General features: G+C 49.7%; 1 protein-coding gene across 1 annotated transcript; it reads right to left on the bottom strand.

The window, feature by feature from the left end:
- Positions 1–876: 876 nt before the first annotated feature.
- POLA2 (DNA polymerase alpha 2, accessory subunit) lies at positions 877–27,986 on the bottom strand. Its single transcript, XM_040256223.1, has 18 exons — positions 27,517–27,986; positions 24,093–24,217; positions 23,501–23,598; positions 23,052–23,109; positions 19,586–19,692; positions 16,816–17,009; positions 16,087–16,175; positions 14,501–14,656; positions 13,930–13,992; positions 12,930–12,972; positions 9,589–9,713; positions 8,744–8,782; positions 7,648–7,721; positions 4,064–4,172; positions 3,706–3,812; positions 2,820–2,879; positions 2,052–2,178; positions 877–1,334 (listed from the first exon to the last, which is right to left on the bottom strand). The coding sequence occupies exons 1-18, from the start codon at positions 27,593–27,595 to the stop codon at positions 1,185–1,187; spliced, it is 1,803 nt and encodes a 600-aa protein (XP_040112157.1). The 5' UTR covers positions 27,596–27,986; the 3' UTR covers positions 877–1,184.

Here is a 27,986-nt window from a genome sequence, read left to right as displayed (position 1 = left end):
GTGGCAGCAATTCTATGGGGTTGTGGAAGAGGGGCCTGGGCTCCAAGAATGCCAAGTCTGGAGGCTGGTAAGTCACGGTGGCCTTCTGGACCATGGTTGGGTGCTTCACATGTGGGGGACCCTGGGGAGGAGTGAAAACCAGCCTCCCCAACCCCCCCAGGTGGGGCTTGTCTCTGATTGGGGTCCTCAGAGGAGGCGCCTGTAAAATGAATGCAATGGAACAGCAGCTGCTTGTTTTCAAAGGGAGACCGGTTCTGCCCAAGCCTGGTCAGATCTGTTGATTCCACTTCACCGGGGAGGCAAAAGTTGGACACAGTTAGGTTACCTATTTATCTCTGACTCAAGGCATTGGCCCTTGGCCTGGCAGCTGGGGGTTTCCAGCCGTGGCTCTGGAGTCTGAGGCAGGACAGCCACCAGCTGAGAACAGAAACCCACTCCTCATTTAGCAGCAACAGCCTCTTGCCAGGTGCCGGGACCCCCAGGAGTGGGGACGTGGCGGGGGCCCTGGAGGGCCTGGCCTTGTCCGAGCATTCTGGGCTGGAGGCGAGACCCGGGCAGTGGTGCAACTCGGCCGAGCCAGCGCAAGGGGATCTGGCTCTGGCACAGCTCTGGGAGGCACCCCTCCAGATGCAGCGGTCGGGCTGGGACCACGCTGGGCCCGAGAGGACCGCGCCTGGCGGGCCCGGCACACAGCCAGCTGCACGCTCCTTGGTCGAGCCCAGCGCCTCCTCAGCACAGAGGTCATGGGGGCCTCAGAGGGTCAGAGCTGGGGCTGGGCGGAAACCCAGCGTGACAGACACTCTGCTTCTCTGGACAGAGGTCAAGGAGGCAACATTCTTTGTTCACTACCAGGAAAAAGAAGGAGCAGAAGACAGATTCAATGCAGAAGTTACAGAATTTATTCTATTTCTCCAAAAGTTATTTTTCTGTGTGACTCATATATGAAATCGTAAAGCCTTGACCTTCCTGAGCATGGTGCACGCACGGCCAGTTCTCTCTGGACTCCGAGTGTCCAGGAAGAAACAACAGTTTTCTTCCAGAGAAGCTGGACTCAGGGATGGGGACCAGCTGCCTGAGGCCTTCCAGCAGGGCCCCGGCCCCTTCCACGGGTGAGATCTCATCAGAGGGTTACTCCTAGGCCCGCCTGTGAGGCCTGCGCAACAGGGCTGACGAAGGACGGTGGCTCAGATCCTGACCACCTGGGCGGCAGCACACGGACTCTGCCGCCCCCCACCGCCCGCGGTCTGCCTCCTGAGGTAGAGTCGGCCGAAGGTGCCCCCCACCTGCCCTTTGGTGAGGCGCCCCGGGTTCACACAGACGCAGCCGAGGATGTCCTGGAGGGGAGGAAAGAGTGACTATGGGTCTGGAAAGGCTGAAACCATGGGCATGGATGTGAAGAAGCTGGACTCATCTAAGGGTTCAGCCCCAGAGGATGTTACAGAAACTGGAAACGAAGGCAAACAAAAACCATCTTCGGTCCAATATGTTAATTTATTACTAGAAAACTCTGAGTCCCTCTTGTGTCTCCAAAACAAAATGAAGAAGGTGACTCAGCCAATTCCCAAACGTGGAGACAGACTTGCTCTATTGGTTTCACAGCATGAAAGAAGGTTTACCCCTGGAGGTCGGACTGGCTCTGGTTTGGCAAGAGGAGGTTGATGGGGTAGATTCCTCCCCGAGGGCCCAAACCTGAATGTGCCCCAGAGCTGCTGGGAGCTCACCTCAGAATTTGGGGAGGGGACAGGCAAGCCCAGGTCACCCGAGGTGGCTGTGGGTGAGCGCCATGGTTAGAGGGCCTTCCTAGCTGCCTCCGGGGCTCCCAGGCTGGGCTGCCTGAGTGCCATGCCGCAGGTGGGATGGGGTGGTAGTGGCAGGCAGCAAGGGCGCGTCATTTACTTAAGCACTATACTAACAGATTTGTTTTCTCCTCCCCTCTCCCGCAAAGGAACAAGGCCACTGTCCCCACCAGCAGACCCGAGAGGAGTAAGTGCCAGGGGTCCAGAAAGGAACTGGTTCTGGCATTGCTGGGAAATGGCTGAGTTCAAACCCACCTTCACGAAGTATCTCAGCTCTGATGGGGCTATGAAGACGTCAGGGGTGACGGGCAGCTGAGCGTAGAGGTAGAAGTTCTCATAGTCGATGACCACGTCCTCCTGGGGTGGGTAGAGCGGGTAGTAGCTGCAGAGAGGAGAGAGAGTCAGCAGCAGCGGACTTGGGAGCCATCCCCAGACGGACTCCTTCTCTGCCGCTGGTTTCCAGGCTGTCACACCCTGCCTCTCCCTTCCCTCTGTATTTGGGGGACAGAACAGGCCTGTCATGCCAGGAGGGAGCTCCCTGGTGGGGCCTGGGGAAGGCTGTTGTTGTTCAGTTGCTGAGTCGTGTCTGACTCTGTGACTCCATGGACTACAGCAGGCCAGGCTTCCCTGTCCTTCACCATCTCTAGGACTTTGCTCAAACTCATGTCAACTGAGTCAGTGATGCCATCCAACCCTCTTACTCTCTGTCGCCCCTTTTCCTTCTGCCCTCAATCTCTCCCAGCATCAGGGTCTTTTCCAATGTGTTGGCTCTTTGCAGCAGGTGGCCTGGCCAAAGGATTGGAGCTTCAGCTTCAGCATTAGTCCTTCCAATGAATGTTCAGGGTTGATTTCCTCTAGGATTGACTGGGTTTGATCTCCTTGCTGTCCATGGGGTTGCAAAGAGTTGGACACGACTGAGCCACTTTCACTTCCATGGGGAAGGTTCCTGAGGTCAAATCTGTCCGAGCTCTCTGACTCCAAAGCATTCCGGGCACGGGCAGATGCCCCATAGGGCGGGCTCACCTCCGCTGGGTCAGGATGTGTTTAAGAATTCGGCTGAACCGGTCTGAAGTTCCAGAAGAACTGTAGAAGGAAGAAAAGCAAGAAACAGAATGTGGAAACTTGTTTCTCAGCACCTGTTTCTCTTCGGGGAGGATTTCTTAAACTAGAGAGAAGCGATGTGGCCAAGGTGTGTGACAGGAAGTTGCCTCTGAGGAAGTTTAAAGACGTGTCTGTAAACAGCTCAGTCTGTTGAGCAGGACACTGGGTTGAGAAGGGGGAGAGCGGGAACGCCTTGCGATCAGGGCCCAGGCAGGCCGTCATCAGCCCCACACCGTGCGAGAGCACATGGGGTCTGCCCCTCGAGGGGCCAGCTGTAGCTGGGTGACCCTTGCACCTCCAACCAGAGCCAACCTGCACACACCCATCTCGCCTAACACACGAATGGCTCCACACTCCTTCCCATCACGGGTGATGGAAGAACTGAACCGCTGAGCTCCGGCTCAACAGACCTGGTAGTGTCTGATTCCCTGCAGAGTAATACCTTGTTCTGGGAGGGGGAACACCCTCCAGGGTAAATACAGTCACGCCACGTGCACGGACAGCTTGGTTAGGTCACACAAGTGGCAAAGGAAGCAAAGTAGATGAATGTCTATGACTAGAAATTAAGGGCAAAAATAGCATGGAAGGGGCCCTGCAGGGCCTCAAACACTGTAGACAAGTGGTGATGGACATGCGCACGTCCCGCCACCCCCTTTGGGTACAGAGAAACTCAGTGGCCAAAGGGTTCAGCAGAAAGTGCTGCTCTAGGGACTGTCCATTCGAGACTGCCCAGCAGGCCTTTGGCCAAGGACAGGACCAGGGTCTAGAGGGCCAACAACTGCCCGTGGAACTGGAACCCCCTTCTCACCTACTGATCTCCTCGGCCCCCATGTGGAACAGCAGGTCGGTGGACGTCAAACCAAAGATCACTCCGTTTATGGAGAGGGTGCAGGGCTCGGACACGAGCTGCACTCGCTGCAACGAGACAGGCAGGGCAGGTGTTAGCGCGCCGAAGTTAGAAACTTCTCTGGGCAAGTGGGGGGTCCACAGGGCTGGGGAGACCACAGGAAGTCCAACACACAGTACATTAACACATGTGCTTGTGATAAAGAGAAGCTGAAAATCAGGCGCTCCATCTCCCCACCCTCCACTTCCAGATGGAGCTGGGTGGTCGCCGCCAGCACGTTGCATTCGGCTGCCTGCTGTTAAGGAGGGGAAGTGTGTACCTTTTTGTCCTCTCGAAGCAGGTCGGAGCAGCTGAAGGGAGGCTGTGGGTACACGGGCTCATGGTGCACATCTCTCAGCGACGGGACAAAGATGAGGTGGGAGCCGGAGCTGGTTTGCAAAAAACAAAACAAAACAGGTCAGAAGGAAAATGAACACAGCTCATAGCCAGGTGACAGATTCCAAGTGTCAGGGCTTCAGACAAGAGCCTGCTTCCGAGGGGGATGCTCAGAACGGAGCTCTTCCACGAGGAGGGGGTGCTGTTCCCCATAGGGTACTGGGTGTGAGAGACGGTCTGTCCTATCACACGACCAGCTCGACGAGCTCAGGACATGCTTTCTCGCAGCTCCGTGTCATGTTCTACTGAGAGAGGAAGAGGACGACCAGTAGAAAAAGGGAAGACGAGACAGAGATCTAGAAAATCAGTAAAGACAAGGATGTAACTAGAAATCCTCAGAGCCCAGATGGCGCAGTGGTAAAGAATCTGCCTGCGATGTAGGAGACCCGGGTTTGATTCCTGGGTTGGGAAGATCCTCTGGAGAAGGGAATGGCAACCCACTCTAGTATTCTTGTCTGGAGAATTCCATGGACAGAGGAGCCTGGGGGGCTGAAGTCCATGGGTTTGGAGAGTCGGACATGGCTGAGAGACTGATACATCTTCACTTTCCTCAGACCAAGAGCTGAAGCCAAAGTCCTGACGCTTCACACTGGGTGAACAGATGTGGCTTTTAGGGGTCCCGTTGCCTCCCTGACTGGGGGCTCTTCCCTCGGGAGGGACCAGGCAGGCAGACTGGATCCAGGAGCGGGAGAAACGGTGCATTCTCCCAGAGCCCATGCCCCCTCCCTGCCCCTCCGCCTCACACAGGGAATCAGTGCTGGTTTTTATTCCTCAGCTGAGTGTCTGACAAACATGAAAGAAATATCTAACAGCAACAGTAAAAGCAGAGATGACAGATCTTCCCTCTGGTGGAGGGTTATAACACAGAAGTGAAGAAAAACCCCATAACTTAGGGGCCGACGCTTTATCCTCTCCAGCCACACACGAGAAGGGAAAGGACCCACTCCTTGACTCCCTCGCTGTCCTTGGCAGGGGGGCCTGTGGCAGAAGGTGCTATTTTGGAGGCATGTCTAACATCCGCTGGGCTTCTCTGGTGGCTCAGTGGTGAAGAATCCACTTGCCAAGCAGGAGATTCGGGCTCGATCCCTGTGCGTGCTCAGCTGCTCAGTCGTGTCTGACTCTTTGTGACCCCAGGGACTGTAGCCCGCCAGTTTCCTCTGTCTATGGGATTTCCCAGGCAAGAATACTAGAGCGGGTTGCCATTTCCTATTCCAGGGGATCTACCCTACCAGAGATTGAACCTGCCTCTCTTGCGTCTCCAGTATTCTTGCCTGGGGAATCCCATGGACAGAGGAGCCCGGCACGGCAGGCTACAGTCGATGGGATCATAAGAGTCGTTAACAACTTAGCCACTAAACAACCACCACCACTCACCACTAGCTTTCACTTCTAGTGCCCTCTCTTGCTTAAGACGAGATGGCTTCCCAAAGGTGGGTACAGGCAGGTACCCACCTGTGCAGGTATAGAGACACAGCTGCCTCTCATGTGGGATAAAGGTGCTGGTGATGTTCATACACGTGCCACTTGTTTATCGTACCTGCTCAAAGCGTGAGCCGATACTTCTGCAGCGGAAAATCTGAACCTCGAGACCAAAGGTGCTCAGCAAACTAGTTACTGCTCCTTGGCCACTGAAAAGTCCCTGTGATTATCCAAGACTACCAATTTGGGCACGGAAGCCTGGCAAACGAGCGGGGGGTGGCATGGAGGGGACAGTGTGTGTTCCAGACCCCCGGGGCTCAGTCTGTGATGGACAAAAGAGCCAAGAAATGCAGCCGGCCGCTGTTAAGATGTGGACTTGCTCTGTTTCCTCGCAGGAGCCGGCAGAGCAACAGTTAAGGAGGAAACGGGCCTCCTGCTCTGGGTTATACATGGGTTGTAGGGGGAGGGATCCGAGAGAAAATTCCAACTATGCTGAGCATTGCACAACTTCACACATCATGGTGGGCAGGGCCTCGCAGCCGCTCCCTCAAGCTCCGGGGCTCTGCTGGGCTCCCAGGAGGGAGGCAGCGCTTCCTCATGGGCTCTGGTTTTCACTGATAAATGGGCTCAGTGCTCTGTGCTGCTGACCTCTCAGAGTAAAAATAAATCCCCCCAAAGAGGGCCATTTTTATACTGTTTGGGGAGGGTGGGCAGCCCCTCTCCCTGAGGCGCATTCTGGCTGCAGATGAAAGTGCCTGGTGGTGCTGGGAGCTCACCCCCAGGGCAACAATGCCCGGTCTGTTCTTTGTGTGGCACTGCTGTCAATACCACATGGGGTGAGGAACCAAAAACAGAACCCCATCTCAAATGGAAAGCACTCGGCTGGCGAGCGGGGCGGTCCCCGCCTCTCCCGGAGGGGACTCGAGGGCTGACAAAACAGGGACACCAAGCCTGCCCCTGTTTTTCAGGGGTTTATCTCCCGAGGAGCCTCCAGGTCTGACAAACTCATTCAGGGTCCCAAACAGCCCTGGGGGTGCAGAGGGAAGACACCTGTCGTGTCACTTGCAGTGGGGGAGGGAGAAGGGAGCGGCAGGCCCGGCTGCAGGCTGTCACACCGCACGATCCGAGCCCCTCGACTCTGGGGTTGGTTGAGTTTTTCCCCAGTCCGAGAGGCCTACCCTGCTGGGACAGAAGGTAGAATGACAGCTAATCATTGCTGGGATCAGTTCTTACCGCCAAGGGCGGAAGACTATACATCTTGTTTCAAAAACCACCCTTGTTCCAGACGCATTTTACACGTAGCCTCAGGAATGTTTGTTTTCGATGAGCTCAGCTCCTGGCAGGCAGATCCCCGGAGGAGGAGATCACCACCAAGAGCAGCTTCTCTCGAACCCGGGCACTGCAGGGGAGCGACAGGAAATGGGGGTGTCAGCTTCCAGAAAAACTTTCTACTTCTGGCTTAGGCTCTTCCTGGAATAGCGGCTTTTCTCTCAAATTAGAACTGCCCAGCCCTCATCACCGCTATGACCTTTCCCAGTCCCGTCCCTCCAGTCCGTGGCAAGGGTTCAAAATCCCCACCCTCATGCGTCCCACCCACGTATGAGCTGTCGCGGGGTGCCGTGAAACCAGGACTCGGGGAAGGACTTGGGCTCACCCTCCAACTCTCACTCACAGGAGATGTTAGGCCCCCTGGGACTCTGTGCTGTAAGCCATCAAATACTCTCTGGCCCCACCCTGGGAAGATTCCCAGGGAACATGAATTTCTACAAAAGGGAGTGAGAAAAGGAAGGAAATACAGAAAGAGCCAGGGAAGAGCGAAAGTCTGGGCAGCCTTGTCCTTTCAAATGTGTTTATCTTTGTGTTTTACAAAGATGCCTCTTCACTCAGGGTCGGCGCGCTTGAAGTTTAAGGGTTCTAGCTGATCTCTGCAGTTCAAAAGGATATAAGGATGGGAATTACCACGACTTTTGAACGGTTTCAATTTCTTAACGGGAAGCCCTGGAGAAACTCAGGAAATGTAAGGTTCTGCCCAGTATTTTGAATGCTGACCTTCGTGTTCCTTCAATAATTGTTCGGAGACATTGCTTGAAAACATCTTCAAATGAGCTCGTCAGCAGACAGCTCTGCAAGAAAAGAAAGATTTACAGGGTGAATGTTTGGTGTCTATTCACTCGTTGAGTGCTGGTTAGACGGCCCTTGGGGCAGATGCTGGGTGAGGAGCTGAAGGAGATGCAAAGATACACAAGACAAAGGTCTCTGTCCTTTCAAGAACTGAGTCTAGTTGGGAGCAGGCAAGCAGGTCAGGGAAGAATCAGTCCTGATGGTGAGCCGAGGGGAGGAGTAGGAAGAGAGCTTTGAAGCCTTTGCTGTGGCTGGTAAACCTCCTGAGAGGGCTTCCCTGCTGGCCCAGCGGTAAAGAATTCATCTGCCAATGCAGGAGATCCCTGGTCTGGGAAGATCCCATATGCCAAGGAGCAGCTGAGCCTGTGTGCCACAACTACCGAGCGTGTGCTTTTAGAGTCCAGGAACTGCAACGGCTGAGCCCACGTGCCGCAACCACTAAAGCCTGCATGCCCGAGCGTCCGTGCTCCGCAACGAGAAGCCACTGCAATGAGACGCCTGCACACTGAAAGTGAAGAGTAGCCCCTGCTTGCCCCAACTAGAAAAAAGCTTGCACTGCAGTGAAGACCCAGCAGTTGAAAATTAAAAAAAAAAAAAAAACAAAGAAACCCCTCCAGAAGGGCCATTTGTGTTTTAAGTTCAAAGGACAGTGACACTCAGGGCCCAGAGCTGTCGCAGCCAGGAAAGGGCTTTCACAGGCACAGCTCCGGGGGACCATGGGCACCTCCCCCACCTTCCTGCCCCAGAGCCACACGTGTACATGAAGGGGACCAGGACTCAGATATTTGGATCCCCTTCTCCACCCTCCCCAGCTTCCAGATGGCTCTGTATTCTGGTGAAATGAAGCCCTCACATTCAGTACCTTTATTAAACTTGCCCTGCAATAATGTTTTTCTGATCAGCCACAGGGATTCATTTAGGCTGTTACAGAAGCAGGATAAACTCCAAGAGATGAAAGTAACAGTGAGGCCTTGACTGAATCCGAGTACCCAGTCTCTCCCTGACTCCAGCCCCAGCCACTTACCTCAACCTGTTCATGCTTAGCATCCAGGAAAGGTCCAAACTGCAGATCAGCCCGAAGTGGAGAAACGAAGGTACCAAAAGAACACATCAGAATTGCACGTGCCTCTGAGTACCCTCACATACCCGATCCTAGCAGTTCTCTGCCCAGGGTCCATCTCTCCCTCCAAGGCTGCCTGTACAACCTGGGACACTGGCAGGTGGGTGGGGGTGGTGCCCAGCCAATATCACAGGCAGAAGGACACAGCCTCCTGGATGGACAGGCACACTGGGCCGTCACTGGCTGCTTTGCCTCCTATAATACTGGGCTTTTGTTCCCCCTTCAACCCAGCAAGGGCAATCTACCTCCAAGAAGCAGTACTCTGAGCTTTCAAAAGAGATGAGTTCACAGATGGGAGTAATTAGACAAAAGGTGAAATACTGAAAAAATCAACGCAGGTGGCAAAACACCCTGGGCTTTTGGATTAAGACCATGCACACAAAGGGACTTCCCTGGTGGGCCAGTGGCTAAGACTCTGCTCCCAATGCAGGGGGCCCGAGTTCCATCCCTGGTCAGGGAACTAGATCTCACAGGCCACAGCTAAAGATCCTGCATGCTGCAATGAAGATAAAAGACCCCACGCACCACAACTAAGACCCGGTGCAGCCAGATAAATAAACATTAAAACAAACAAAGACCACGCACACCTCGCCAAAGAGGGAGACCAAGAACTCAGAAATACTTTTAAGGAGGAGAGTTTGACACTCTTCTAAAAATTTAGAACCTCATCAGACCTTTTTCTAAGATTACCCCCGCCCCATTCTTCCTTCAGTGCCTCCCTAGGTGAACTGTCCCCGGAGGGGCCCTACCAGGATGCAGACGTCCGGTCGATCGCGGTTGATGATGGTGATCAGGTCGAGCAGGGGGTCAAAGGTGATGCTGTCAGATGTGGTGTATGGCCCACAGGCCACCAGGACCATGAACTGCTCAGAATCTAAGCCGGAAAGGATTGTTAAGGTGTTGATGAGATGCTGGGATGGTGGGAGAAAGGACAATGAGGGCAAGATGCCTCGGGACTCAAGAGTCTCACAGGTGCAACTCTGGGAATTGAAAGGAATAAGACCTCACTCTGTCCTCAAAGAGCCCTCCATGAGCTGCACACAGCCAAGTGCGCAAGCAAACAGAACTCCAGAGATGATGGGAGGAAAGTGGGACTCTTAAGAGAATTGATCAAAGTGACATTTGCTTACGTGGTTTTTCTCTTCTTTTTGATGGTAAAATTCATATAACACAAAACTCAACTTTTTTGGGGGGCGGAGGAGACATGCTGCATGGCTTTCAGGACCTTAGTTTCCTGACCAGGGATCAAACCTGTGCCCTCAGCAGTGAAAACTCGCAGTGTAACCGCTGGACCACCAGGGAAATTCCTCCTGATCATAGCCATGTTTAAGTCAACATTTCAGTGGTATTAGATAAATCCATAATGTGGTACAATTGTCACCACCTTTCAACTCCACAACTCTTTCTATCTCATAAAAACGAAACTCCGTACCCATTAAACACTAACTCCCTGCTCCCCCTCCCCCAGTCCCTAGCAACCACCTCTATGATTCTGACGGCTCTAGGAACCTCATCTAAGGGGAACCATATGGTATTTGTCTTTTTGTGACTTTGCTTACCCTTGAGAGTAGAGTTTTTCAGGAGCCAGGGCAAGGCAGGTCCCCTATAGCACTGAGGTTTGCGAGCTCAGTGGGAGGGACCATCAGTGGTGACAGCAGCTGGAGAATTTGGTACATCAAGAGGTCCAGGAAGACAAGCTAGGGGGCAAGGCTTAGGACGGAAGACTCTCGTGTTATGGGGTGCAGCGCCTTGTTTCGGGGTGCCCTTTTCCTCAAAGCATCTGCTTTCCTTTTAGAAAACCAGCCTTGGCATCCATAAGGTCCCCTTCCCCGCACCCTCTGCCCTATGGAGATGTAAGTTAGGTGCACCGTCCTCCACAGCCAAAGAGCAGGCATGCACCGGCTTAAGCCATTCACTGTCTCCTCTGGATTCCAGAATCTCAAGGTGTACTATCCAAGGACAGAAAAGAGACTGGCGCTGACCCATCCAGCTGAGGTGCCTGGTCAGTACAGCCCAGGACTCCCTGCTACCTGGTGTTACTGAGCCGTGATCCGGGCTGTAAGCCTGTTCCAACCATTTGTCCGGTCTGTGTGCTGAATTTCCCCTAACAAATTCTCTTAAGTTACTCTGAACCAGGTTCTGTAGCTTACAACAACAAATCCAATGATCCTGGACTTCTTAACAGGCAGCTTTATTAGCTTCCTATGGTTTTGGTAACAAACTACTACAAACTTGGTGGCTTAAAACAATACGCATTTGTTATCTTACAGTCCAAGAGGTCGGAGGTCCTAAAATCAAGGTGTGGACAGGGCAGCATTCCTTTTGGAGGCTCTGGGGAGAATCCTTTCCCGGCCCCTTCTAGCTTCCAGAGGCTGCCTGCATCCTTGGCCCACAGCCCCTCCTCCATCTTCAAAGCCAGAACCTGACGTGTCCATCTCTGTGACCCGCCCTCTCCCGCCCTTCCTTATAAGGACCCTTGTGATTACACTGAGCCCACCTAGACAGTCTCCATCTCGAGAGCCTTAACTTAGTCACACCTGCAAAGTCCCTTCTGCCATATAAAGTAATATGTTCAGGAATATATTCCAGGAATGAGGGCCACTGTTCCTCGAGCGTGGCAGTAACTGAACTAAGACAGAGAATTCAAGGAGGAGAGCAATCCTGGTGCTGTGAAGAGGGGAAGGGACAAAGCTACATTCAGTTCCGAGGAGCCCAGGAGATGCCGGCCCCAGGTAGACGGTGAGTGCCCGGCGGACAGGTCCATGTTGTATTCCGTGTCTCCACACCCAGGTGTTGAGCCCAACACCTCGCTCACAAAATGTCTATTAACAACTTTTTCAGGGACTTCCAGCAGTTAAGATTCTGCACTCCCAATGCAGAAGTCCAGGTTCGATCCCTGGTCAGAGAACGAGAGTCTGCATGCCACAATGCAGACCCAGTGCCGCCAAATAAATAAATAAAAATAAATGACTGTTAACAAAACCAAACCAACTTATTCAACTGCTTCCAAAGATTTCCCTGGCACAGCTCTGGCTCCGGGCAGTTCAGCCCTGTCTGTTCCCTTTGTTACCTGAACTTGATTCAATACCAGCACTCTAGCTTCCATAAACACTTACTTCCTGAGAGAATGTGCAATGTCATAAACTCCTAAATCTTGCTCCCAATTCCAGGCCGCCTCTAAGAATGACCTCACACAATATTAACGTGGAGGGGGTGTTCACAATACAGCTAACATCAGCTATCTTCCTGCTAATCCTCAACAGCCTACTGCTCTGCTTACAAAAATGCTTGGAATTGTTCTGAAGCCAGGTTTACTGAAATGTTCATCTTTTCTCATCTAGGTTAGCTAGGCTTCCTGAGAAATGTGTCTAATTTTTAAATACAGTTTTCTTTTTGGAATAACTTTAGAATTGTAGAAATGTCCCAAACAGAGTCCAGAGTTCCCATATGTACACCTTTTTACCCAGCAACCACAAATGCTAACATCTTACATAACTAGGGTACATTCATCAAAACGAAGGCATTAATACTGGCATGTTACTGTTAGCTTGTGACTTTATAAATGTCACTGGTTTTCCACTAATGTCCCCTTTCTTTGTCCAGGATATCACATGGCATTTAAAGGAATTCTTTTTTAAATTGGTGCTCTTTACCCTGTTCTTGTTTTTTTCCTTTTCTTCTCCCTCCCCTTTCATTTTTTGGCCGCACAGCATGCAAGATCTTTCCCAACCAGGAATGGAACCTGTGCCCCTGCATTGGGAGCTTGGAGTCCTAACCACTGGATGGCCAGGGAATTCCACTGTTTTCTTTTTCAAAGCAACCTTCAAACACCTGTTAAACATTAGTCTTGAAATGACAGCTCTTGTGGAATCAGAGCACAGGAGGTAAGGCTACCAAGCCACACAGGCTCAGAGCCCTGGCCTTCCACAAAGGGCCTGTGAACCCATGAATCTGCAGTCGCCCTTGGAGCTCCAGAACGGTTCTCTCAGCTTCTGAAGCTTTCCCAGGGCCAGAGGAACTGTGCTCCAGACCCTAGCCCACCCCTCTCCACCGGCAATGTTGGCAAAATACCCTTGGAAGTCTGGCTCACCTCCATCCTCTTCATCGGGCTGATGGAACGGGAGCGGCACACCCTTCAAACAGGAGAGAAAACTGTGGTGAGGTTTTGCCTCAGGCTCTGCCTCTGGTCAGGAACAGGGTGGGCACTGAATGGGGGCTTGTTTGTGGGTGTCTTGCGCCTTGCAGCTAAAAGCCCACAGAGTTGATGAAAGTGAAAGGCGCTCAGTTGTGTCTGACTCTTTGAGACCCCATGGACTACAGAGTCTGTGGAATTCTCCAGGCCTGAATACTGGAGTGGGTACCTTTCCCTTCTCTAGGGGATCTTCCCAACCCAGGGATCAAACCCAGGTCTCCAGCATTGCAGGTGGATTCTTCACCAGCTGAGCCATCAGGCAAGTCCAAGAATACTGAGTGGGTAGCCTATCTCTTCTCCAGCTGATCTTCCTGACCCAGGAATTGAACCAGGGTCTCCTGCACTGCAAGTGGACTCTTTAGCAGCTGAGCTACCAGGGAAGACCACAGAGTTGATGACCCTTCCCTTTTTCTTTACTGCTCAGAGTGGCCAAGACACCTGGTAGCATGAGGTCACGGCTAAACTCAAAAAACACCCAGGAAAGAGCAGGAGCAAAGCGGGCGACTGCAGGATGGGTGTCCTGCCTGGGAGGACACGTGCTGCTATTTCTTCCACGTCCCCTGGAAGCCGGCAGAGGATGACTGCAGGAGCAGGGGCTGCTAAGCTACGGGCGAATCTAGCTACCGCCTGTTGCTATAAGTAAACTTTCACTGGCACACAGCCATGCTCTTCGGATAATGGGCTGTTCGTGCCTGCTTTTGTGCTACGATGGCAGAGTCGATACCGTATGAAGACCAGGTCTGTGGAGTCTGAAATATGTATTGTCTGGCCCTTTAGGGGAGCAGTTTGCTAAGCCCTGACCTAGAGGTAGGTCATACCCTACAGAGAATTGAGAAGCGAATCAACAGGCCTTTACAGAGGATGGGCTCCAGGATGGAGAGGAGCCCACACACTGTACCTCGTAGAGTCTGGTGGCAACGAGTTTTCTACCCGTGGTGTTGATTCCTTCCATGACCACCACCTGAAAGGCAGGCAGCAGACAGACGTGATCAACAGGTCTGGGATAAGCTATTGTCATAGAGTTACAAGTACTGTCCAGCCACTCTCATTCTGTAATTGTAAACTTGGGGGTGTTTTTCTAGAAAACAAATGAAGGGGGTTATATTAGTGTAATAATCATTATGCTTTACATGGTGATCTCATTTTTACAACATTCCTATAAGGTGAGAATTATCACTTCCATTTCACAGATCAGGACACTCTGGGTTTGGGAGGTTAAGTAACATCGCCACAGTCACGCCCTGCGGGGTGGAGCTGGGGTTGAAGTCTGGCGGCAGATCCCAGAGCCAAGGTCGGAGCACACAGGGGATCGGAACCCCCACACTGGCGTCCACTCTGGCACCTGAGCTCCAGTTACACCTCTTGGCATCAGACGTCAAAAGTGTGGGGCACCTGGCCACAATCCACTACACACACCAGGAGCAAATAGCATAGCCGCACCCAGAGGGGAGACACGGCCCTGATCTCACCTGTCCCGGAAACAGAGAATATTCTTTGAGCTCAGATAGATCCACTGGAATCTGAGTGCCTGAGGAATGTTCCAGATCTCCCTCCAGAATCACCGACTTGTGGTTCAGCTTCCCATTGCTGTCACAGCCGATCTGGCCTAGCAGGGTGACGGGCTCCTACCGAGACACACAGGAGAACAAGTCTTTGGGACACAGGAGCTTAAAATCTGGTCCGCATGATGGAGAGCAAAACAGACCTCCAACAACAGCACTCATGTTTTTGGTGGTGCATCACTTTGAGCCCAAGATGACCACAAATATCATCACTGGCTCCCAGGGGTGAAAGGACCCTTAAGGGGCATCTAGCCTGCCCACCATCTAATGCCTCAGTCCCTCTAAGTGGCTGTCTGAGCCACAGCATCTCCAGTGAAGGGGAACTTGCCCTCGAGCCCACCGTCCCCACCGGCAGCCCACTCACATCTCTCTCTCTCTTTTTTTAAGTTCCACCAGCTTATCTCTACCAACCCATCCATCTCCCTCCACCTTCCTCAGACATGCGTGTTCAGTCATGTAAACCCGTGGACTGCAGCCCGCCAGGCTCCTCCGTCCATGGACTTTTCCAGGCAAGAATACTGGAGTGGGTTGCCATTTCTTTCTTCACACGTCTCCTGAATAACTGTTAATGACAGCTCTGGTTTACTGGGCTCACTAAATACCAGGCACTGTTCTAAAGGCTTATGTGTATCAACTCACTTAACTCTCACAATAACCGTGAGGTGGATATTATTATTGCATCCATACTAGAGATGAGAAAAACCAGCAGCAGAAAGGTTAGATAATTTAATCAAGGTCAAACAGTGGGCAAAGTGTGGGTTTGAAGCCCAGATGTTTGGCTCCAGGGCCATATCCTTTAACCACACACCACACCGCCTTGTAACAGGAAGTTCTTCATTAAACTGAGCTGAAATTCCTCTCTCGGTGGCTTCCTCTATCCTGTTCTCACTCCCGGGGGCAAACCGAGGAAGTCTAATCTTTCCCCAAGAGATCGTACAACCCAGCCTCCCCTCCACTACTTCCTCCCAACTCCCCCGAATCTTCCTTATATGACATGGTTTTGCATATCTTCCCCCGCTGGCCATTCTCTGAATGCAAATATGTGACAGGGGCGCCGTAAAGAAACTCTGAGAACACATCTCCCCTTAAAGTACACGCTATCGAGAAAACACTATACACGAGCCAGATTAAACTATGACGTAGACACTGTTCACAGCACTTGATCCCTGATGACAGAGACCACAGAAGGGGAGAGACCATGAGTCACCATTTCTGGAAATCCTCACTTTGCTGCTGTTCTCATATCCTGACACTTGAGTGCTTAAGGCCCTCAATCTTGTTTACATGCAAGACTCTAACCCAAGCACAAAGAAAACGACCTAATCTGGTCACAAAACCAGGCAGCAGTTATAACCCATTTTACCAAATTCATCCAAGGTAGATGTTCTAACTAGAAGGTAGACAGTTAGTAAAAAGCAAGCCGGAGGCTGACTTTTCATCATTGATTTAAAAAAACAATATCAATCAGAAAAGACTATTAGAACAACTCTTACCTGTGCTGGGATTAGAATGGGAGCAAAAGCCTCAATCTTGTAATGTTCCTTGAGTTCACTGCCAAGTTCTTCTATCTTACAGGTCAGAACTGAAATCCCAGAGGGAAAAAGCATGTTTAAGACATTTTACTTGCCAAGCAGAGAAAACACAGCACCTTGTAAAACATTAAAGTCAGTCATTTTACAGAAGCAGGCAGGCTGCCGAGGATACCAGCCGGTTTGTAAGTTTTTCAAGCCCGAGCCAATTGCCTGATATTTGGTTGCTGAACCTGGCCTTCCATTTGGCCATGGAGGGGGGAGGGAGGGGGTCACGGATGAGGTCACAGTCCCAAAGTCGGCCTGGCTCCCTCCCCAGCCTCCCTCTTACTCAGGTGGTCAGGGGGGTTTCAGGGAAGCCAAGAACAACCCAAAGAGCCTTCCAGTCTTTCCAAGGAAGAAGCCATAAATGTCTCTGCTTCCTTTAACACTGTAATTGGCTTCCTTTACACAGTTCAAGTGGCTGTTACTGGGAAATGGTTATGTGCTTTTTCTTAGCAAAGTGATTGTGATTCAGGAGTGGTGGGGAGTGGTCATCTTATATCTGTTTCCTAATAGGGGCGCCCAGAGGACATCTATCAATCAAAGGCAACCTTGAACTTGTTCTACCAGCCTAGCTGACACTTTGTTACTGATTCAAGCCCTTCCAGGTGATTTTATACCCTCCAGAATGTCAAAGGGAAAAACAAATACCTTCTCGAATGTCTGGGAGCTTCTGAAACATGTATTTGTAGCTCCGGGTGAGCGGCTCTGGATGTCCCAAGACCTTCAGGCTGAGGTGACTAGTTCCTCCACTCCCGGACCAAGACACCCCCTGTGCCAAGCCAAAGGAGGTAACCACTTCTCCCCGGTTACTTCTCGAGCTGTATTTCTGAGGGGGAGTAGCGCTGATTGGAAGCAAAAGACATCAACGTTACCGCATTCATATCTAAAAGGAGAGAGGAGTCTAAGATGAGGTTACCTCTTGGAAATTTGGGATTGGAGGCATGCCAGCCTGGCCTCACATTTTATAAATCTAATCAGCTTAATGGGGTTGGACATTCTGGACCTTTAAGGAATTTCAGGAATGAGGGGGGTTGAGGAATACCAAACGTGTTTAGAAAAGCTTAGACACAGAGACGCAGTTTAAAAGGTCTTCTCCTGGCTTAAAACTAACAAAGTAAAACAAAACCCAAACTCTGAATTGATTAAAGAGCCAGTTTCGAGTACTCTTTTCTTTCTTATGAATTTTTAGCACTTGTTAGAATATCATCAGAGCCTGGAACTGTGGATAAGCCAAAAGTTGCTCTGTGTACACATAACACCTCATGATATAGTTCAAGGTAGAAACAGTAACAAAATGAAGTTAAATGAAAGGGAATCAGCTTTCCCCAGTGTCTCTGGAGGTGGACAGGTAATGAATTCCGTCAGCTAGTGAACAAACACTCCCATTCTCCAAGTCTCAGTCGGCAAGTTCTCGTATTTCTCCTCACTCGCTGATAAATTCCACCTCCAGGGACACATGAGTGTTGCTGATCTGCTTAGAGGACAGCAAGGTCTTCTAAGCCTTTGGTTGTGAACAGTGCACCGAGAGGCCTGCTTACAACAGGCTTCATTTAATGCGCTGAAGCCCTGCGGGAGCCAGTTCTACGTGGGCACTGTCACAGTGGGTGCTGCCAGTTCCTCCTTTGCACAGAGGCTGCGGCAAACGAGCTCGACTAATGACCTCTGCCTCCACTGCTGCCTCCACCTGAATAATTTAGAAGTGACTTTCATAAATTACAAAGCCAGTTTCTGATGTCAGCTTTACTGGCGTGCATTACAGAATGACGAGGCAGGGCATCTCGACTGCGCCAAGCTCCTCCCTGTGAAGCTCTGTGAGGCGCACATTACAGCCGGCCCTTTAACCCAGGGAGATGCTCATGCGGGGCCTGTTGCAAACAGATCTGCAAGTTTCAAAGTCTTGCTGTTGAGAGAACAGAACTGCTGCCATGGTGCTGGCCCCTACGAGAACCACTCTGTAACCAGCCATCTCTGTGCATCCAAAGATGCCCTGCTAAGTCTACAAAGTTCTATTCGGAAGCCAGGGTGAAAACTCCTGAAAGCAGGAGTGGGCCACACTAAAGTCAAATCCGCCCTCGGGATCCAACTACCTTTCAGGGGACTTCCCCGGTGGTCCAGGGCCTAAGACTCTGTGCTCCCAATGCAGGGGGCCCGGGGTTCAACCTCTGGTCGGGGAACTAGATCCTGTAAGCTGCAACCAAGAGTCCACATGCCACAACTAAAGATTCCACGTGCCACAACTAAGACTGCTGCTGCTGTTGCTGCTAAGTCGCTCAGTCGTGTCCGACTCCTAGCGACCCCATGGACTGCAGCTACCAGGCTCCTCCATCCATTGGGGTTTTCCAGGCAAGAGTACTGGAGTGGGTTGCCATTGCCTTCTCCGACAACAAAGATTAGGCCGAGCCAAATAAATAAATTAAAAAATTGAAGAAAAAAAGAAGAATCTGACCCCACTCTGATCTTGAACAATGCTAGCACTCCCGTTCTTTCTTTTGTGTGTTTTGGCCCTACCAAGTGGCTTGTGGGATCTTAGTTCCCTGACAGGGATCAAACCTGGGACTACGGCAGTGAAAGTGCTGAGTTCTAACCACTGGACTCCCAGGGAGGTCCCCATCACCTCCTTTCTGATGTGACAGAAAGTCTTAGGTTGGCAAGTCTTAAGCTCTGCTTGGTCTAGAAGCGACTCCCGGCAGCCAGTGTCGCCCTAAGTGGTTCACACTGCCGTTCCTTTGCCCCACCCCGATACGGCAGCACCTAAAGCCCTTTCTTCTCCTCAGCAGAGCTCCCACTATGGAAGTCTCTCATGGAACACGTGTCATTTATGGATTTCCAAAAGTCACACGTGATCCCTGTGGATTTATGTGCAGAAGTGGCAGCAGGGATAAAATACCAATGAAGTTGGGGTAGGTTCACGGACAAGAAACTCTCAGCAACTAGTTGTAACCTGAGTGGGGAACAAACAACAAGTTACGCAACATTATGAACAAAGATATGTGCTTTTCTTTTTAAAAAATAAATACCTAAAAAAAAAAGAAGAAAGAAAGAAACCCAACAATACATGAACTAACAGAAGCAGGTGGAAACCTATTAGCCTCCTCCTGGCAAGAGACTCGCAGGCTCCCCGACTTCTGAATAGATAGGTTGTTTTCGGTAGGAGATATCAGTTTCTGAGCTAGGAAATGAGCCCTAGAAAAGAGGGTGGAAAGTGAGTTTCCTTAACTACCAATAAGAAACAGTAACTTTCCACACAGGATGAGGGGTGTGGAGGGGAGGGAGCAATCAGCCTTCCAGCCAGTCGACTGCAGAGGGAAACGTCCACCTCTCTTCCGCAAGTCAGGCTGTAGTGTCGGCCTCCACCAGGTAACCAGAGAGAGGGGAGGGCGGGCCTGCTGCCTGACAGCTGAATTAGCAGGATCCATACCTTGGAGAGAAACTTGACGGTGAGAGGAGCTGATGGGGGCTCCGAGCAGACACACTTCTTTTTGTGAGGGGGGTTTCTGGGGTGGTGATAGTTCGCTTCTGAGAACCCTAGAAGCAAAGCAGGAGAAGGGCACAGTTACTCGAGACCCGGGTTGCTAAGTGAAGCATGCATATCCTTAGGAAGAAAGCGAGGACGTGCCCAGATGAAGGGCACAGACCGCATAGGGCTGGGTTTCTTCTGAAGGCCCCATCTTTCAAGCAGAATCTCAGACTTCAGCAACTGTAATACAGTCCTCGGCAGTACGCTGTCTCCATTTGGGAGGCAACTAAGAAACAAATGCCAACAACATCCCCCGACAGGACTGCCAAGCAGGCGATCTGTCCTGTCAAATTGCTCGCGTGTTCATTTTCCTTCCCCACCTCTCCGCTTTACCACAGCTGGGAGTTTGGCTACACACATAGTTTTAACCTGCACGGACAATTTTCCTGTCAAGGGATGGGACCACGTTACTATTTATTCTGGCAAAGTCTACCACACATTTTCAGAATTAAAGAAGGGAGTGACTCCAGGCAGATAACACGGGTGAGCTCATACTTGGAGAGTATTTAGCACACGCCTCACTGATGGTCAGTTTTGTTTTCTGGGTGGTTTTGCTCATCAACAAGAATCCAAAGAGATGCCTGGAGTGGAGGGTGAAACCGGCAAATCCCGAGATCCCTTGCTCCCCAGAGTCTGGGACAACGGACTGTGGTTGAGCAAAGACAAAATCCTCGGCTGGAGGGAAACCAGGCAGCCGGCTAGTTGGCTGGCGTTCCCCTGCCCTTGAGCTCCTCCTGGCTGCGGGTTTAGGTTATGCCACCAAAGCTGCCTACAGGGTGACTACGGACAGGCAAGGAGAGAGAAAGCAGGATTCGAAACCACCCTTAAGTGGCTGGAATGGAAACTAGATTTTAAAAGGACCCTTCCTTATGTACCACACTTATACAATAGCCATTTAAAAATATTCCTTTCTAGTATTTCAATATTTTTCCAACTGAAAAAATTCTAATAGTTATAATCTTAGTTTGAATATGATCCTTCATTGAAGTATTGTATATACTGAGTTTTTTGCTCTATATTAATTCTGAGCATTTCTCCCACATTGTCAGTCTTCATCCTTTCTGGTAGCTGTGTTGATGGAATTGATATATAATAGTTTACGTAACTACTTCTCTATTGTTGGGTGTATCTGTTTCTGGAGACAACAAATACTGAGGTGCTCACTCTCACATGTAGCTTTTCCTGGAATTTGGATAATTTCTTACAAGAGATTCTTACTAGGAGCGATTACTGGGCCAAACGATGGCAAAGATTTTATGGTTTCAATAGGTTTTTCTCAAACTATTTTTCCTGAAGCCCCTTCTAATATATAGGGGGCTACAGAGCTTCAGGTCCATCTCCCAGGATGAAGCAAGAGGACAGGACTCTGGGAAAGAGCAGAGCCTTGGGGCTCAGCCCTCAGCCACGTGGTGAAGCCTGATTGTGTCAGCAAACCAGCTCGAGACGTTCCTGGGGTGTGCTCACTCGCAGCAAGCTCAGGAGACTCACTGCTAATACTACAGGCTGGTTTACCCACCCATAATGAGACATACAGAGGGACTGCAGTCTCATACTCTGGGGGGAACTCATCCTCACAGCACACAGGAACCCAAATTATAGCCAGATTATTCACTTATTAGAAAAAAGATGCCAGCAGCATGGGAACCTCAAATCCTCAGGCTGACACATCTTTCTCTGTCAGGCAGGACATGTGGAGAGCCGGACTACAACCAGAAGATTTATGGTGAGCACAGGAGCAAAAGAGTAGCTGGTGGGACTTCTCTGGTGGTCCAGTGGCTCGAACTCTGCACTCCCAATGGAGGGGAGCCTGGGTTCAGTCCCTGGTCAGGGAACTAGATCCTACATGCTGCAACTAAGACCTGGCACAGTCAAATAAATAAATAAATATTAAAAAATAAAAAAAGAATAGCTGTCATTGCACAAGTTAAATATTTAATGATGACAAGCTAAGACCACTGACATACTCACCTCTGCAGCATGGGCCCTCCTGCCCCTGGCACCAGTCTGGGTGGGAAAGGCCAGCCCTGGGCTCTGACCCTGTCATTGTGCTGCGCTGATGCCCGAGTTCCCACGTGCTGGGCACTGTTCAGGTCTTTTTCCTGTTTCTACCCCAGATCCAGTCTGCCTCTCCTCTGAGCTCCAGATGCATATTTCAAATTGTTCACTCATTTCAGCTCATCTCTTAGCTATGATTCCATGGCCAAACTCTGATCTATGATTGAGCCTCCTGAGTACTTTTGTAGCAGGAATGGGGTGTCCTCAATATGGTATTTCAGCCATCAGAAAGGTGTATACTTCAACAGTAAATTAAGTAAATTTGTATCTGATTTATGCGTCAGTCTACTGAGAGCTGAGTTACCACGAGTCAGTTCCCAAATATGAACAACTCTGATGCTGTGAACATTTTAGCTTTCTTGCTTTCCACAGGCACATTTAAATGACTCACCTTTCCTTCCTTCTTTTTTTTGGGTGGGGGGCTGTGCAGCGTGGCTTGTGGGATCTTAGTTCCCAGATCAGAGACTGAACCCAGGGCCCTGGCAGTGAGAGCACCAAGTTCTTGCCACGGAATTCCCCTATTGTCTTCTTTCTTACAGTATAATTTACTTTGATAGATTAAGGCTTGCTCCTGATAGATTAAGGCTTGCTCCTTGTTTAAGGATTGCCACAAATTCATTTTCTATAAAGACTAACTATGATTACTGAATACATTGCTTTGGGTTTGGCACTTTACATGTTCATTTAGTTTTCAAGCCCTTCAAGATATTCAAGATAATATCACAGGGTATTACCTGCTGGCTACTGGCTTCTTGAGGGCAGAGCACAACCTTGCCTGCTCCATCCACCAGTTCATCCAGTGTCTGGCACACAGTAGTTGCTCAGTAACTGAATGAATGAACCCTGATTATGTAGGAAAGGACATGGCAGCTCAGAGAGATAAAAGCAGCTCACTCAAGGTGACTGAGGTCTTTGACTCAGGCTTTGAGGACAGTGCCTTTCCACTGCTCTATTCCACCTCTTACTGTGGGGTCCAACACCTAAACTGGATAAGCAATAGTTATAGTGCCTCCACTTGAGACAAAACTAGACACCCATTAAAAAAGAGTAATTATAGAGAAACTACATTGATAAAAATTTTATGATATGCTCACTGAAAAAAGCAGGATAACTATGTGTCCACAAGGATGGCCATCATGTAAAATCATCTACGCACATGATCGGAAAGGAAGATGCATATGTGGAAATAGAGTAGGAACTGTATGAGTGGCTAATTTTCTCCTTCAGAACTTCAAATGCTGTGCTGATATTTTTAGAATAAAGAAAAAAAATGCTACGTGTAGAATGCAATTTCCAAACAGGGTACACGTACCTTAGAGGGTGTGGTGTAAGAGTTCAAGAGGGTCTCCTCTTCCTCCTCCACCTCAATTCTAAAAACGTTGGTTAAGAGAAACAATAAACTTCCACCCAAAATCTAAGGCAAGGATCGATCAAATAAGAAATCTGAATACTAGGCATATTACTTGTTGCGTTTTTTTTTTTTAAATTTGAGTTTGTTCTCATGTTTTTTGTGGTTTTCAAAAAATTATTTATTAAAAAAATTTTTTTTTTTTAGGCCATGTCATGTGGCACACCAGATTTTAGTTTCCTGACCAGAGATGGAATCATGTCCCCTGCATTGGGAATTCGGAGTCTTAACCACTGGACCACCAAGGAAATCTCTTATTACTTGTTCTTAACTTACACATGCAACTATAGACAAATGATAAAATACAATATGTAGTTTGATACTGCTCAAGGGCCTTGAGCAGAAAAGGATACAGCTCTTGTATGGAGACAATGTCTCTGGCTCCAGCGTGCCTGTACCCTCTGTCCTTGGAGGCGCCATGCCAGGTTTTGGATACTCTTTTGCTCAGAAACTGAGGAATAAAAGATAATGAATATATTATTCCATAGTCAAGTAATAGAGGAAGTGTTTCCCACAGTCATGAGGTAATAATGGGCATTTGAAACATAATCGAAAATATAAAATTCCTCAAAGGAAGAATGAAGATGTACATGATAAACTAAAGATTAAAGACTTAACCTGTCACTGTTTCTCTCCAACACATAACAATTCTAATATTAACACCAATTATTTGCTGAAGAACTACCACCTGCTGAGCATAGTTTTAGGAGGGATTTATAACCATTCTCAATTCATTCAATAACCATAAAAAATACCCATCATGGGGACCACTGACTGAAGAGGAAACTGAGGTTAGGCGTCAATAAGGAGGTGGTCCATGCTGACGTTGGGACTGGAATCCAGGTCTGATTCTAAGGTACACACTCTTCTCAATACAGTACTCCACCTTCCGACAGAGCAGACACAGAAATTTACATTATTAGTTTGTCTACAGTTTCTTCTTACCTCGTGCTCAAAAGAATTCAGGGTCTCTAAGGTGAGGCAGTCTTTACGTGTGCTGGTGCAGAAGGCTATAAGCTCGCTGGCCATTCCCTCTTCATTCTGTCCATACTGAATGCACAGTTCTACCACTGTAGGGGGAAATTGGACACATAAGAACTTAGTTCATTTCTTGTGGCTTTCACCTTGAAAAGTGAAAATAATCCTTTATTTATTCAATAGTCATTTATTCAGCACCTACTAGGGACAGGCACTGTTCTAGACACAAGAATATATTAATAGCAGTGAATAACAAAGAGACAAACCCTTGTTCTCACTGCTCACTATGGAGGAGAGACAGAAAACAACCAAATAAGTAAAAAATGTATGTTAGCTGGTTAAATGTGTTTTGTAGAAAAAATAAAGTCTGGAGAGGGACCAGGGGGCTGGGGGGAGGGGCTGGCAATTTTAAACACAGTGATTAGGGAAGGCTTCATTGAGGGCATGACATCTGAGTAAAGACTTGGAAGAAGTAAAGGAGTGTGGCAGGCAGTGTTGAGGGGGAAGAGCTTTCAGGCAAGGATCCTGAGGGAGAAGCAAGACCTCCACGGCTGGGATGCAAAGAGGAAGGAGGAGACAGAGACAAGCTGAAAGGGTAAAGGCGGTGCAGATCGTTGGCCCCTGTAATCATTCTAAGCAAGCTGAGAAATCACTAGATGGTTTGAACAGAACAGTAACACAACCTGACTTCCACTGAACAGGGTCACCCTGCCTGCTGTGTTAAGCAGATGGAAGGGGATGAGGGCAGAATCAGGGGGACCAATTAAGAGAACCATGGCAAAATCCATGGTGAGAGATGACAGCTGCTTGGGTCAAGGTGGTGTCAGTAGAGGAGGGGAGAAATGGTTGGACCTTAGACTGGAAGCATCCCGAAGGTAGAGCCACTGGGATTTGCTGACCGGATGTGGGGTGTGAAGAGAGAAAGTCATGAGGATGATGCTGTGGGTTTGGCCTGAGTTTCTAGAAGGGGCCAGTTACTATTAACTGAGGTGGGGAGGCAGCAGGAGGAACTCTGAGGAGAGGGAGCAGGAGCTTAGCTTCAGACACCTGAGGCTGAGATGCCAATCAGACTTCCAGCTGGAGACATGTGGGAGGCAGACTGGCCTGCAGATCAGGCAAAAGGTCTGGGCTGAGTTATAAATTTGGGGACCACCAGCAAACACATGAGATCAGGCGAGATCATCAAGGAGCTGAGTGTATCTTGGGGCTTAGGATGCAGAGGAATCTGCAAAGGCTAAAAGGTGGTGACATGCACGTTGGAACACCCAGGAGGAATGTCCAAGCAGCTAAGAGGAAAATGCATTTTAAAGAAGAGGACCGGATGAACGGCATCAAATGCTGCTGCTCATCCAAAGGGGGACTGAAAAATGCATCTGTGGCTTTGGGCAGGTGAAGGTCGCTGGTGACCTTGGGAGGAGCAGTTTCAGTGAAGTGGTGGGAATGAAAAAGTTGACTGAAATGGGCTTAAGGAGGAAAACTCTGAAGGCCATCATTCTGAGAAGATTTGTTGTAACTGGGAGAAGATAACTGGAGTGGGAAGGAGCAACAATGGAGTACTTAAAGGTTGGGGTAAGAGTCACATTCCTAGGCTACTAGGAAAAAATATCTTACGGAGAGAAAATAGAAAATAAGAAAGGGAAGAATTACTGAAGTGATGTCCTTAAGGAGGAGAGAAGGGATGGGATTCAAGACTAAAGTGGAGCGTGTGGCTTTTGCTGGAAATATGGAGAATTTATTCACTGTAATGGGAGGAGGCAAGGAATATAGCATAGACACAGGTCCTTCTATTTTTCCCAGTGAAACAGAAAGTAAGTTCATCAGCTGAGAGTGAGCGTGGGACAGAAGACTGTCAGAGGAGGAGCAGGTGATGAATGTCTCCCACAGGAGACTCAGAGTGAACAGATCAGGGAAATATGTTATGATATGTCAGGCAATATTAAGGTCCAGGTGAGGTTAGCAATTATGAAGTACAAGTCTAGAATTCCAACATCACTGCCAAGGTAGTCCTACATGAAATGGAACCAGCAGGCATCTTGGATTGAAGCCTTTACAAACTTAGTTCACACAACTAATTTCTCTTGTTTTGACTCTGCTGCTGCTGCTAAGTCGCTTCAGTGGTGTCCGACTCTGTGCAACCCCATAGACGGCAGCCCACCAGGCTCCCCTGTCCCTGGGATCCTCCAGGCAAGAACACTGTTTTGACTCTAGGCTCACCAAATAAACTTCTGACTATGATTGGTTTTCTCATTCAAGTCTCCTGTTGAGAAGAGAATGCCCTGGAGATAAAAATTTAGAGTATTCCAGTCTTTCATAAATTAACGTCTGCATTCAAGAAGTTCAATGTGCTGATGAAGGGTAAAGGTAGATGCATGAATCATCTTGATTCTAAAACCGGTAACTCCACACCTCCCAAGAGTTTGCTTCCTGACACTGCCCTAGAGCATCATCAATACAACGGAGTACTGGGCGCAGGAGATGTGCTTCACAGACCAGCTCAGGCAATTAACTCTCCTTATCTGTTTCTCTGTGGCTCAGTGGTAAAGAATCTGCCTGCAGTGCAGCAGACATGGGTTCGATCCCTGGGTCGGGAAGATCCCCTGGAAAAGTAAATGAGAACCCAATCACTGGAAAATCTCATGGACACAGGAGCCTTGCAGGCTACAGTCCATGGGGTCGTAAAACAGTTGGACACTCCTAGCCTGCAGAGGTCGCTGAGAGTTGGATGCAACTGAGCGACTTCACTTTCACTTTCATGCATTGGAGAAGGAAATGGCAATCCACTCCAGTGTTCTTGCCTGGAAAATCCCAGGGACGGGGGAGCCTGGGGGGCTGCCATCTCTGGGGTCACAGAGTTGGACACGACCGAAGTGACCTAGCAGCAGCAGCAGCAGCAGCAGCAGTAGCAGCAGCAGCCTCTAAACAACAATAGGTTTCTCCACCTGTAAACTTTGTCAGCATTAGCTGACAAGCTCCTTAAAGTTCCTTGCAAAGCTAAAATTTAATTTTAGGAACCCACGTCAGGGACTGTTAGTTGCACAGACCACCAACAGTTTTGATGAGAAGTGATGGATCAGCAGAAGTTTAGGTGTAGGCTGGAAAGGGAGGAGCCAGGAATAAAAAGCTACATTTCAAAATCCCAACATCTCTTGCTTTGCTGTTGAGCTTTAAACATTTTCCAAATTCTGTGCAACTGCGCTTACTGAAAATCATTCTTCACATTCTTATTTTTCAGTTGGGATCCAAGCAGTACCCTGTGAGCATTTCAAAGTCTCAAACTCAGTTTCACTCATCTCACAAACACCGACAAGCCCCATCTAGGGGAGGTGAACCTCGGAACCGAGCAGGGGGGGTGGACCTGGGGTGGGGTCCAGAGAAGGGGCAAGGAACTCACATTTCTCAATCACAGCCTCCTCGCATTCTAGGCCGAAGATCTGCAACTCCTCCACCAAGAGCTGGGCGGACACAGCCATGATGACCCAGGAAGGGGACCGGGGCCGGGCCCACCCTAGCTCCGACCTGACGCCAAGAAACCCCCAAGAGTGGAGATCGAGGAGCAGAACGAGGTCCCTCTGATCCTTTCACCTTCCGAGGGCCTGAGGCGGAGAGTGACCAAATGGCCCAAGACCTCAGGCGGTCAGAAGGCCCCAGTCGTCAGTCACGGAGAAACACTTTTTCTTTCTCTTTTTGGAAGCCCTCAAACGCCTAGAGGAAGAAAACAGAAAGCTTGAGAAGTTCGTTCTCCTGGGGGGAACGTCCTACTTCCTAAAAGCCACTGTAGAGCTTCTCAGTGATGGGAGCAAAACAGAATAGCCCGGAAAAACCCGCCAAATGCTTTGTACGGCGCACGCATGCGCGAGACCC

The sequence above is a fragment of the Oryx dammah genome, unplaced genomic scaffold (genome assembly GCF_014754425.2).
Source record: "Oryx dammah isolate SB20612 unplaced genomic scaffold, SCBI_Odam_1.1 HiC_scaffold_15, whole genome shotgun sequence".
NCBI classification, from domain to species: Eukaryota; Metazoa; Chordata; class Mammalia; order Artiodactyla; family Bovidae; genus Oryx; species Oryx dammah.
Note: the sequence above shows the minus strand (reverse complement) of the source record. Positions and strands in the feature narration are given on the sequence as shown.

Excerpts from the sequence above, each read along its gene's own strand:
- POLA2 (XM_040256223.1), bottom strand. The coding sequence starts at position 27,595 with ATGGCTGTGTCCGCCCAGCTCTTGGTGGAGGAGTTGCAGATCTTCGGC. Across the intron at positions 14,657-16,086 it reads CCATTCTAATCCCAGCACAG|GAGCCCGTCACCCTGCTAGG; the intron begins GTAAGAGTTGTT and ends GTGTCTCGGTAG. Across the intron at positions 8,783-9,588 it reads GACCGGACGTCTGCATCCTG|TTTGGACCTTTCCTGGATGC; the intron begins GTAGGGCCCCTC and ends GCTGATCTGCAG.